General features: G+C 43.8%; 1 protein-coding gene across 7 annotated transcripts in view; it reads left to right on the top strand.

The window, feature by feature from the left end:
* Window positions 1–12,682, top strand: part of LOC119161804 (uncharacterized) — a 268,657-nt gene that overhangs the window by 212,451 nt on the left and 43,524 nt on the right. For all 7 annotated transcript variants that reach the window (XR_012887672.1, XR_012887673.1, XM_075880544.1 and 4 more), the window contains 2 exons: window positions 8,534–8,762; window positions 10,843–10,945. Coding sequence is in view for 5 of the 7 variants with exons in the window: in XM_075880544.1 (XP_075736659.1) it covers window positions 8,534–8,762; window positions 10,843–10,945 (332 nt within the window). In the remaining 2 variants the exon portion in view is untranslated. The remainder of the gene's footprint in view (window positions 1–8,533; window positions 8,763–10,842; window positions 10,946–12,682) is intronic.

Genomic DNA, 12,682 nt, shown 5'->3' with positions numbered 1-12,682 from the left:
CAAGTTGTTTGGTTATAATGTCTGAAGACAGTGTCAGTGTAATGAACGAGCAGGGCGTTGCATTCACACTCCTTGTAGTGAAAGACGAGGTGGCTGTGCTGGGCCATCCTTTAATCCGAGTCATGTGTTCCCTTCTTTTATTCACACTTATCTGTGTTAACTATGGTGTGCTCATGTCTTCAATTAATTTGTGCCCTTCAGTTCGAACAATATAGCTCTGAGGTTTCAGTTAATAAAACTTTTCCTTAGAAAGCACCTCTCCTTTATCTCTTCTGTCTCTTTGTCAGTGTTGCCAACTGCCTTGTTTAAAATACCCTACATGAATGGCAAATTACCCTACAGTACCTTGTAAAAGTATATCTAATTATCACACATTTTACCCTGTGCCTAAAAATAGCGCAATTTATCAATGACATTGTGCACACTGTACTTCACTGTACAGGTGCGGTCAAAAGTGTGCAGACATCGGGATCGTGTTGCAGAATGCATAGACACGTCAGCTAGCGACAGGACACGACGAGACAACTACTGGAGGGCGCATGCGCGTCCTTTATTATCACTTGGCTTCTAATGTCACTCTGTCAGACGCGGTTGCGGTGCTCGTAGTCAAAACGACAACTGGGTGTCGCGTTCTATGCTCCATTGAATCTGTGCTGTTCTTTTACATAGCGGCTGTGATGGGGTTGATTGACACCGGTTGATTTGGATAAGAAGCATAGCGAGAATTGCACAACCTGATGAAGCCATATGCACAAAATTTAATTTTCTCAGGCCAGTTTGCCTTTGTCGGGCTAATCCAAGTTGCACTTAAATTGGCTTAGTTAAGTCAAAGTTAATATAGCTGAAATAGTCAAATGTGAATATATACACGAAATTAAATACCTTTACTCTCAAAAACATACTATGCAGCAACAGATGTCTATATTAGGCAGATCGAGGCGTGTTTTGCATAATTATGTGACATCAAACTCGAGTACTTTGGGTGTGCTTCGATGTCACACACATTATTCAGTATTTATAAAAAAATGTTAAGGCTGATTTGATTTATATTTAGAAAAATGAGACTTGGCTCGGGCAGAACTAATCAGCATCTTGCCAAGTTTGGATTCTCTGAGCTCTAAGAGTTCAACTTCAATTAAGGTAATTATTTTTGTTTTAATAAGAAGTTACTTATTTAATACTTATTATATTCCAATTGGTTTGATAATGCTAGAACCAACCAAGCTTAATCAAATTTCTTATAGTTACCTTGGTGTTTGCCTAGTTAGCTTAGTTATGCATATTCAGCCTAAATATGCTTCGTGAATTTGCAGTATATAGGGTGTTTCAGTTTGATTTAAGACTAATATTCCATCATAATAGTTCTAATAGGTAACACTACAATAACTTAAAATATCTTAATTAGTATGGTAGGTAAATAGTAATTAGTATCTTCCTGGCTTTGGCTTCTGTGGGCTGATGGGGAGTCAACATAGATTAATTGGCCACGATACAGTTTGCCTTATACGGGCTAATTTTGCATGGCTAGGAAAAGATGAGCATGATCAACTGTGCCTAATTAAACTTGGCTATATTTATTTCAACTCATCTGGGCTCATTTAAGGGTAACTTTGCTTAACATGAAAAAACCAAGGTGAACAGAGCTTAACTAAACCTACTTAAGCCTGCCTTATTTAGGGAGGTCATATAGTGCTGGACTACATTTAATTCATTTTGGCTACATTAACTTTGACTTAACTAAGCTAATTTAGGTACAACTTGGATTAGCCCGACAAAGGCAAGCTGGCCTGAGAAAATTGAATTTTGAGCAGTTGGCGTCGTCAGGTTGCGCGATAGATTCTCGCTATGCTTCCTTATCCTAATCAACTGGTGTCAATAACAACACGAGCCGGTGCTTGAATTGGCCCAGTCACAGCCGCTAAGTAAAATAACGGCGCAGATTCAATGGAACATAGAAAGTGACACCCAGTTGTCGTTTTGGCTACGAGCACCCTTAACCACGTCCGACAGGGCGACATGAGAAGCCAAGTGATAAGACGGGACGCGCATGCGCCCTGCAGCAGTTGTCTTGGCATGTCTCGTCGCTAGCTGGCGCGTCGATGCATTCTGCCATGCAATCTCATAGTCTGCACACTTTTAATCGCACATGTACGTCATTCACGTCACATGTACGGCGTGAATCCAGTCGCTTCGTGAGTAGCGGTGCATAGAGCAAAGAGCATCACGGGAATAGCCGCGTCCCATTCAGTGCCCTTCTCGAAGCAGAGTGCACGCAGAATTCGCTTCATTACTGAATGAAGTTTTTCAACCAAATTACTCTGCGGATGGTAGAGAGAGCTGTGGTGAATGGATATGCTGCACTTCTTGAGGAATCTCGTGTTAAGCGCGCTTGTGAAAACAGATCCTTGGTCACATTGGATTTCACTGGGGAATCTAATTCTGGCAAATACAGTGAGTAGCGCATTAACAACTGCTCTGGAGCTTAATTCCGGCAACACCACTGCTTTGGCAAACTTCGTCGCGGGGCAAATGAGCGTAAGCAAGTACCTATTGCCTGCCGCTGTTACTGGTAAGGGCCCTACAATGTCGATTACCAATCTACAAAAAGGTTCTCCAATCAAAGGTACTTCGACCAAAGGCACCTTGAGTCGTTCGTTTGGCTGTCTCGTCCTTTGGCAAACGCTGCAGGAATGCACCCAGTTCTCACTCTTTGAAGCACATTGGCTAGTAGTAATCATTCAGCAGCCTGCTCTTGGTCTTGTTCATTCCTAAATGACCAGCCCAGCTGTTGCTGTGAACCAAACCCAGCAGCGCAACGCGATACTTTCGGGGAACTATAAGCTGCTCGAAACATCGACCGTTTTTGTTCTTGAATTTTCTATACAAGAGGCCGTCATTGACAATGAACAACACTGGTCCTTTTTGTTTCAGTCTCGATCTTTTCCAGCACGTCTGCAGTGACTCGTCCTTTGCCTGCTCCACCTTGAGAGTGCTTTTGTCAACCTTGGCCAGAAGCTAAAAATTTTCACTGACAGGGCTTATCGATTCGCCTCCGGATGCGGAAGCGACGGGAGTGATGTTATCAGTGCTTTCAGTGGCTGGTGTGGCTGTGGCGCCTGTGCTCGTTGCAGCAGTTTGTGCCGGAGCACTGTTGGCACTGTCAGCTGCAATTTCAGCGGCACGAGTAGTGCTGACTGTGTGCGCTCTGGTGAGGAACCTAGTGACCACCATTACAAAATTCGCATTAAGTTCCATTCCTGCATTTCGCAAGTCCCTCATCGATCTGTTAGAAAAAATGTACAGGATTTTTTGAGGGAGCTTGTCCGGAACAGCTGCTTCAGTCTAGAATTTCCCGAAAGGACCTTGCATTTCAATTCTTGCGACCGGCAAGCACTTTGTATCGGGCTCTAGTGCCTGTCCCACCCACACACATGATCCTGTGAAGTGCTCGGGCTGAAAAAATGACGGGTGGACGATATCAGATGTCGCTCCTGTATCAGGCAGAACCTTGCAAATGATGCCGTTCACCGCCATGTCATACGTGTAGGGTGAGAGGAAGTTGCTGTCCTCCGTTGGCAAATTAGCAGACACATTAGGCTGCCTGCAGCCTGCGATGATGTGGTCTGGTTGATGGCATTTATAACAGGTCAACGGCCGTTTTTCTTCAAACTTGGAACTCTTGAGTTCACTCGGGTTGACCGTGTGTCCTTGGGGAGGAACATTGTCGGGTTTCACTTGGTTGTTCTCTCGCTCCTTTCTGAAATTTCTTAAAAGCTTCCGACGATTTCTTTCGCAGGTCTTCCAAACTTTCCTTCCTACGGGAACAGTACTCGTCAGCCAAACTTGTTGCCATTTGCAACCTTTCGACGTTTGGCTTGTCCTGAATCCACAGGCACATTTGCTCCGGAATCGATGCATAAAATTGCTATAGCACAGTCAGTTCAATCACGCATTGCTTGTCCTCGTATGCCTTGGTGCTTTTAAGCCATTATTCTAACAAGCTCATGGATTTGTAGCCAAAATCGGAGTATGACTCCCCTTGACTACACTTTGTGTTATGAAACTTCATCCTCAGGACTTCTGTTGACAAGCTGTACCTTTTCCTAAGCTGATGCTTTACTTTTTCGTAGTCACTTGCATCTTTATCTGACATTCTCGCAACTATGTCGGCTGCTTCGTTGGGAAGCAATGTCAACAGGCGTTGCGACCAGGTTTCTTTTATGAAGTGCTGCCCTAATACACGTTCTCTCGAAGTTGACGAGATACAAAGTAATGTCACTGCCAACCTTGAAAGGTTGCATGTACCCGCGCATGTCGACGCTATCATTGCGTTCAAGGCTCTGCAGTTGCATCTCTTTCAACTTTAGTTCTACCTCTTGCTGTTTCAATAGCAGGAAGACTGCCTTCTAACATTCCTCTACTTTGTCATCTTCCGCTCCGCAGGTGAATATTGCATGAATTATTTTAGGCTTACGCATTGACTTCTGGACTTTGATGCCTAATTCTTCAGCTAGCAACACAAGGTTGGGCTTCGTTAACGACTCGAGATTCATGACTGCTGATAACAAACCTAACTCTTACACGTAATACTTAAATCTAGCAAAGTAAAAAAATCCTCTCCTACCAAGAAAATGTCGTTTATGCTCCCAATGAAGTCAAACAAGCCATGCTCTCACCAAACGTTTGCCAAGGGCCACCACCGACGCACGCTCCAAACCGCTGCCACCGCTGCCACCAGCTGTTACATATTCAGCGTCTGAAATGACCAACGAGAGCCGAGGAACAGGCGACGCAAGCAGTGCCAGGAGACAAACACGCTTTATTCACTCAGCGACGCGCTTTTTATGTGCTGTCGAACTAATCAGAGGGCGGAAAAAACAAAAACAAAAAGAAAGTCAAACGAAAGAGCATGGCAAGCTGGGCGAATGTTATAGCAGGTACACGGGTGTTAGCGAAATATCGACAGGCTATTTGAGAGTTCGTGAAAATATAAGGTTGCTGTCCTATAACGTCTTTGGTTTTGATGGCGAGTGTCACCGCTAGGGCTTTCACTGTGTCCGCTTAGTTCGTCTTAGCTGAAGCACAGGTGAATGAACCAGGGGCTGGCAAAGTGTTGGCAAAGTAACAAAAAATAATGTTGTGTCGATCGTCGACATTTTTCAGTAATTGATGCTCACAGAAAAGTAGAAATTATTGTACGTCTGTAAGAACATAGTATTAACACCCTACTATGCCATGCTGTGAAAAATGTCTTAAAACATACCCTGCAAGGAGGATAATTCCTTTCGGTTGGCAACTCTCCTCTGTTTTTTTTTTTCGCGCTTCTTATCGATGCACAATTTATAGCGATACCTGGCGCAACGCACTGAAAACTATGTACTGCAAAGCTTGTAGCCGTGTATCACGCCACGCAAGCAAAACTGTATAACATAGTCAGGAGTGGTATGGTAGAGTGATGGTTTGGAGCAGATGGAAGAGGAGAGTGAGTAAAGCCACGTGTTGTATAACCGCGTAGGAGTGGAGGAGATGGATGTGGCAACGAGATGAGATGGTGTGGGGGTACATCATTGGATAGCCACGTAAGGCGTTGCATAGGTGCCATAATTAGTGAGGTAGTATATAAGGGTAATCGGGTGGAGAACATTCGACAAGTACTCTGAAATCATGACTGGTATATTGCAACTGTCTCTCAAGAGGGTATATAACAGCTGCATCTTGCCTGTACTTGCCTACGAAGCAGAAACCTGGAGGCTTACAAAGCGGGTTCAGCTTGAATTGAGGACAACGCAGTGAGCGATGGAAAGAAAATTGATAGGTGTAACCTTAAGAGACAAGAAGAGAACACAGTGGATCAAGGAACAAACCGCAGTTGAGGGTATCATAGTTGAAATGAAGAAAAAGAAATGGACATGCGCCGCGCATGTAGCACGTAGGCAGGATAACCGCTGGTCACTAAGGATAACTGACTGGACTCCCAGAGAAGGCAAGCGGGTTAGGGAGAGACAGAAAGTTAGGTGAGCAGATGAGATTAAGAAAGGTGTAGGTATAAGTGGCAGCAGCCAGCACAGGAACAAGTTTACTGGCAGATCATGGGAGAAGCCTTTGTCCTGCAGTGGACGTAGTCAGGCTGATGATAATTATGATGCTTATATGATGGTGCGAAAGAGAAGAAAGGGTGACCTGAAGGAAAATGAAGTATTTTGTTGTCGTATGCAGTCATCTCATGTCGGCCCTTGGCGTCGTGTAGGCCAACCATGTATACCATGTTCATTTATAGCAAGGTGGTTGGGAATGATTTTTTTGTTTTTCACAGCATTGCAAGGCTGTTTACGCCTCAGCACAAAGTTTCCAATTTTAGAATTATACACACATTCACAGTTCGCAAACTCGACTTCATAAACCACACCAGAGAACTACTCGTTTTCTAACTTCCCTTTCACAATGACAAGAGTGCGTGTTCCAGGTTGTAAGCACGTGTATAAGCTACGTGTATTCGTCGTACTGGCGCATAACATTGGCCAAAATCTCACATAAGGATCGTTCGGTGTACTGGACCGATTCGAACGTTTTGATGGGGTGGGACTGTGGAAGGGTGACGCATCTTGCATTGTACGAATTGCACATATTAATCTGCTTAACCACTTCCCGACAGGTCCCGGTACACACATTGAGCGTCAGAGCAGAGGTCAGCAGACTTGGTACATGTAATGTTGGCACGCTGCAATTAGGACATCATTAAACTCTTGTATGCTAGAGGGTGTATCGAATTTAGGTGCGAATGTCGGCCAACAAATGCGCTCTTTACTAAATGCGGCAAAGGAAAGTACAATACACTTATGTTTCACCAGTACATCGAGAAAGAGCGACTCCGTTATTTTGTTTAACAGTAAATTGAATGGATATTTCTGTGAACTGTGATGCGTTTCGTAAATTGATCCAAACATTTTTTTTCTTCATTATGTGCGAACGGTAGTAGACTTTATTCTTTAGACCAGATGATTTTCCATCAAAGCCATGGTTTTCTTTTACCAAGATTTTATTGCGCAACCACATAACATGAGGGCACCTTCATAATTTTGTATACCACGATGACCACATTTGGAAAAACACGATGTGCACAAATGCATATGTACTATAACAAATATATCGGGGTTCAAATTCCGGCTGTGGCGGCTGCAATTCCGATGGAGGCGGAAATGTTGTAGGCCCGTGTGCTCAGATTTGGGTGCACGTTAAAGAACCCCAGGTGGTCTAAATTTCCGGAGACCTCCACTACGGCGCTTTCATAATCATATAGTGGTTTTGGGACGTTAAACCCCACATATCAATCGATCAATTATAACAAATATATCGAGTACAACGTCCCCAAATCATGTTAAGATTGTGCTCAAACTTGGCCACACCTTAAAAAACCATGGTATGATTAGAAAAAACACTGTAGTGAATGACTCCGAATATTTTGATCATCTGCTTTCATTAACTTGCACTAACACCATAGAGCACATAGGCATCTCGCATTTCACCTCCACCCAAATGTGACCACCGTAGCTGTGATCGAACATGCGACTTTAAGGTCTACAACCGAAAGTACCATAATCGGTGCACCACAGTGGCGAACATGCTGTCAAAAAAATGCGCAGTAACGAACCCCATGTTGCACAATAATGAATCGGGTATGTGGTGCTTAAGCACCAAAAGGTAATTTTGTAAAAATAGACATTTCATTTCATATCTTTTATAGGTTCCATCTTTTACCTATAATGTACCCCCCGACCCAGCATATACGAGTGCGTTTAAAGACATTAAAAAATAAATGCGATGGCTTCCTCTCAGTGCTAGAAATGGATGAATATGACATTTTTCTATTCAGAATGCAACGAGTTGTTTCATGTTCGGGTCAGCCTTCAAGAAACATTTGCAGATTTATCAAAAATTTGTCTTTGTTTCGTAATTTTTTTAAACAGCAGCATGGCGCTAGGTACCTTCAGAAACTTGGCCTCCCCACGGTGGTTTAATGGCCAATGCACTCGGCTGCCGACCCACAGGTCACGGAGTTCAATCCTGGTGGCGGTGGCTGCATTTTTGATTGAGACGAAAATTCTGTAGGCCCTTGTGCTCAATTCGAGTGCACATTAAAGAATCCAAAATGGTCAATTTCTGGAGCCCCCCACCACGGCATCTCTCATCATATGGTTGTTTTGGGACGTTAAAACCTACATAGCATCAATCTTCAAAAACTTGCTGTTCGCAACTAGTTTCCTTCGATGTGCGATTCGGCACCCTCGCACACAACCACGCAACCAATCATCCATACATGATACCGTTTCATTGAACAGCTGACAGTGTGCCCCTCGAAGTATTTTGAATGAGCACCTAGGAGTATTACGAATGAGGGCCTATGTCAGTATGTATGTTGTAAGAATGTGTCTAATTGTGCTCCAGAAGATTTACCACTGTGTGCACAGAAACGCGGCTCCAATGTTTTCGCCTTTGCAACTGCAAGTACCCCACTCACACTATATCCTGTTTGCAGGGCACCATAGAGCAGCTGGAAAGCATATTCTTGCAGGTGGCCTGCTCACTGGCTGTGGCCGAGCTGGAGCTCGAGTTCGAGCACCGCGATCTTCACTGTGACAATGTTCTGGTGAAACGCACAGAGCAGGACTGCGTCGAATTCATGCTGAATGGTCGAAAAATGCTGGTGCGCACTGCCGGCGTCAAGGCTTCCATCATTGACTACACATTGTCACGCATGCGCAAAGGTAAGCACACCAACTTTAAACTGTTTCTTGCTCATTAACGTCAATTAACGTCAGCTCAATGACAGGAGTTAGAACTAGCGGTGGTTGCAGCTATTTCAGTTGGCATCAAGCAAAAAAAATTGACCTGGGCTGACCATGCTGTGGGAATAACTGAAAACTGGGACTCGGTAATAGCAATATTGGTTACCTCAGGGGTAGGAAATGCAGTCGAAAAAGATGGAAAGTTTGGTGGAGTGAAGAAATTAAGAAGTGTACAGGGATGAAATGAAATAAAGTCATTCAGGATAGAATAAACTGGAGATGTTCGGGAAAGTTTTTGGTCTTGTTGTGTGCTAAAACAGGCTGTGCACATTGTGTTGAACTATTACAAAGAGTCGCAACTTTGCCGCAAAGGAGCAGCATTGAACACGATAGCAATAAATTGGAAGGTCACACGAAGAATGGCAAGCAGATTGAAACGTGCCTCACGTTTCTCATGCACAAATGACGCACTGAATCTACTTACTAGCACAAATGAACGCGAATAAGCGTCTCGGTTGTAACTTCACCGTGTCTGAAAAGCACACACTTTTTGCAAAGAGAGACTGGGCAACAAGTGCGGTGACCTCTTTACGCCTGGTAACTACTATAGAATCGTTGCGGTGAAAACCTAAGGTGTGTCATTGTCCCCACTTTGAGATAAGTGAGCGTGCGCGTGAGATGAGTGAGCGTACTTTGCCCCTTTTTTGTGGGGAAAAGTGCACATTGGAGATGAGAGCATGCCCAGCCACATCATTACGATCTCGCAACACGCTTATTGCTCCATCTCGCTCCTACTGCTGAGAACACGATAGTTCTCTCGCCAGTGGTAAGTGGTAGATATAAATAGATTGCCGTCTGAACATTGAAGCAGGTGCTCCTTCGTGGCTCTGTGGCTAACTCTTCGCCCTCCCTATTCAGAGGTCGGAGTGTTTTTCTGGTTTATTTATATTTCTTGCGTTTTCACATATGTAGATACGCATACATATACGGTGTATAAGGTCGATGCCGATGGCGGCAGCAAAATTCAGCTGAGTGTGTCCATATAATCGCTACTCCAGTAATATAAAGAGTGCGGGGCGACTATCGTCGGCCGCATAGCATGTTGGTGGACTGCAGTTACTTTTCTACCAATACGACGACTAATGGGCTGTGCTATAAAGTTATTTGGGTGAGTGACCCTGTGATTGGGCCGGTATAAATGAGATCTAACTAATGTTGCCCATATAAAAAAAAAAGCTACGGTGAACTTGTAGAACAGCGTGAAACTTACCCTGTGTAAACCCAGTTTAAAGGGAGCAGTAAGAGGCCTGTAAACACTGCTCTATTTTTCATGTGAATTGATTATTCAAACAAGTGTTGTGTAAAAAATTATTAGGACAGCTTTGCATTATTGCCAAGCATGAAGGAAGGTGGAAGCTTGAAGCCACTTCTGTTTCAGCAATTTTGAAGTTTTTTTTTTCTTTTGAAGTTTCTCTGTGTTTTACCTTTATCTTTAATATATTTTGTTTTTATTGCTATGTCTTCATTTTTTTGTCTGCCATTCTGTTTCTAGCTTGTTTCCTGTTTTTTTTTTCAATTCATATACAATGTTTTGACAGTGCAAATCCAAGCAATGACGACAGTGTACAATAGACCAGGCCCCTAAAATTAGGAATGTAATTTTCTGCGCTACATAGTAGACTCCAAAACAATTTTGTCATACTTTGAGCTCATCCTGAACACGATGTGTACAGAATTTATTGCGTCAGCTAGAATTTCTTTAGAGTTACCCAAATAAATGTTTATATGGTGATTTATCTGTTAGTTGTCCTTGGGTGTGTTTTAAACCTTACTATCAGATGGGTAAAAAAGCACACATTCCGCGTCGTTGTCGTTGGTAAGTTTATTGCAGCTATAGAATGCCACCCGCAGTCCCAGCCTCAGACCTTTCATGCGCTCCAACGGCCACTTGCGGGTATGGTTTGAGTGCAAGTAAAAAGAAAAACAATAGTTTTTTCTGTCCCAATAATTTCTTCATAACTCGCAAGTTTTGTATCGTATGTCTTTTTTACTCACCCAGGCAGGAATGTGGTGTACACAGACGTGTCGGATGACACGGCACTTTTCAAGGGCATCGGGAGTTCCCAGTATGACGTCTATCGCATCATGAAGGACGAAAACGGGTGAGCACAAGGGGCCACTGGTCTTGCTGGGAAAGCCATGGCCACTGCAGAATCTCCTGCTGTCTGAATGCTTCTGGGTTTTTCATAGCGACATAGCCAGCTACGAACATAGTTTCCCTACTTCTCAAGCAATGATGCCATGTATTTCAATGGTGGGTGTAGAGTACATGGCATCATACTTTTGTCTATACATTGGCCCATTTGAGGTTACGTACAAGAAATGTGATGCTCCTTGTTGACATTTGAAACACGGGACGGCACTATATATATGATAGGGTCAAATAAAGTGACATCCAAAATTAGAAAATGGTAAATACATAGTTTTATTCCACATGTTACCATTAAGCTGTAATGCAAAATCTTTTCTTCTTGTGTAAGGAAGTGTTACATAAATGTGACTATGATGCCACGCTTCAAAAGTTTATTATGAACAGAAATGTAAACGACACCCCATGTCTCATATCTCCCCAACTGGTGGGGAAAATGAGACAGTGTGAAAAAAATTCATCTCATCAGGTGATCCAGTAGAAGCACTTGAAAGTGACTATGTGGGCCCTCACGCAGTCCTCATAAGCCCAGTTTTTACACTCCACGCAGTAAATCCAGACAGGACCTGGCTCTCTATTCACTCTATTGCTGATTGATTGATTGATTGATTGATACATGGAGTTTAACATATCAAACCACCATATGATTGAGAGACACCATAGAGGAGGGGTCCGGAAATTCCAACCATTTGGGTTTATATACCGTGCACCCAAATCTCAGCCTACAGCCCTACAGCATTTTGATCTCCATTGAAAAGGCAGCCGCTGCAGACAGCATTTGATCCCACAACCTGCTCTTCAGAAGCCGAGTATCTTAGCCACTAGACCACCACGATGGTTGTGTTAGAAAACATTATTATGGCCACCTTTCAATAACACTAGGGGAAATTTCTAGTCCGGTATCCCTGCAGCTGCCGCGGTGGCTCGGGCCCTAAACACCAATGCCTGTTGGGCTTGAAGGTCGAAGCAGCTGAGCAGGACAGCTTCCCAGTCCTCTCGGGTGGGGCAGGGAAGGTTTGGGTAGGTGGGGCTCTCTGTTAGTCTGAACTTCTTGGCGATCAAATGCAGTCAGTACTTCTTTAAGCTAAAATTGTCTTTATGTAATCATTCCGGACTGACAGAGAGGCCATACTCACGATGAACGATCTTGTTTCGAATCCAGTAAAGCTTGGCTTATGAGGGACACCACAAGGCTCACTACTATCCCCGACCCTCTTTAACCTCGTCGTGATCAGTCTGTCTCAGACTCTCCAAAGTCGATGGCATTATTCATACCATTTATGCTGATGACATCATCACCGTATCGTGTGCCGCTGGCAGCGATGGACGAATAGAGGTTGTGCTACTGGAAGCTATTGAGGTCACGAAAAACTACCTTAAAACGACTGATCTTCAATTCTTGCCGCAGAAATCGTAACTGCTTCTGTACAGGCCCAAGCGCAGGGGCCCCAAACCAAGACGCTGGAAGCCATTACAGCATACTGACATCACTCTTAAAACAGGTGAGGGCAGCTTGATCCCCAGGGTAGACTCCCTCTGGGTATTAGGTATACGACCATCCAGTCGAACAGCTCCATTAACCTGACGGTCATGAGTCTCGCCAGAAAAACTGACAATGCCATCAGACTAATAAGGATTTCCAACAGGAAACATGGACTTTGAGGAGATAACCTCGTAAGCTTGGTGCACG

The sequence above is a fragment of the Rhipicephalus microplus genome, chromosome X (genome assembly GCF_043290135.1).
Source record: "Rhipicephalus microplus isolate Deutch F79 chromosome X, USDA_Rmic, whole genome shotgun sequence".
NCBI classification, from domain to species: Eukaryota; Metazoa; Arthropoda; class Arachnida; order Ixodida; family Ixodidae; genus Rhipicephalus; species Rhipicephalus microplus.
Note: the sequence above shows the minus strand (reverse complement) of the source record. Positions and strands in the feature narration are given on the sequence as shown.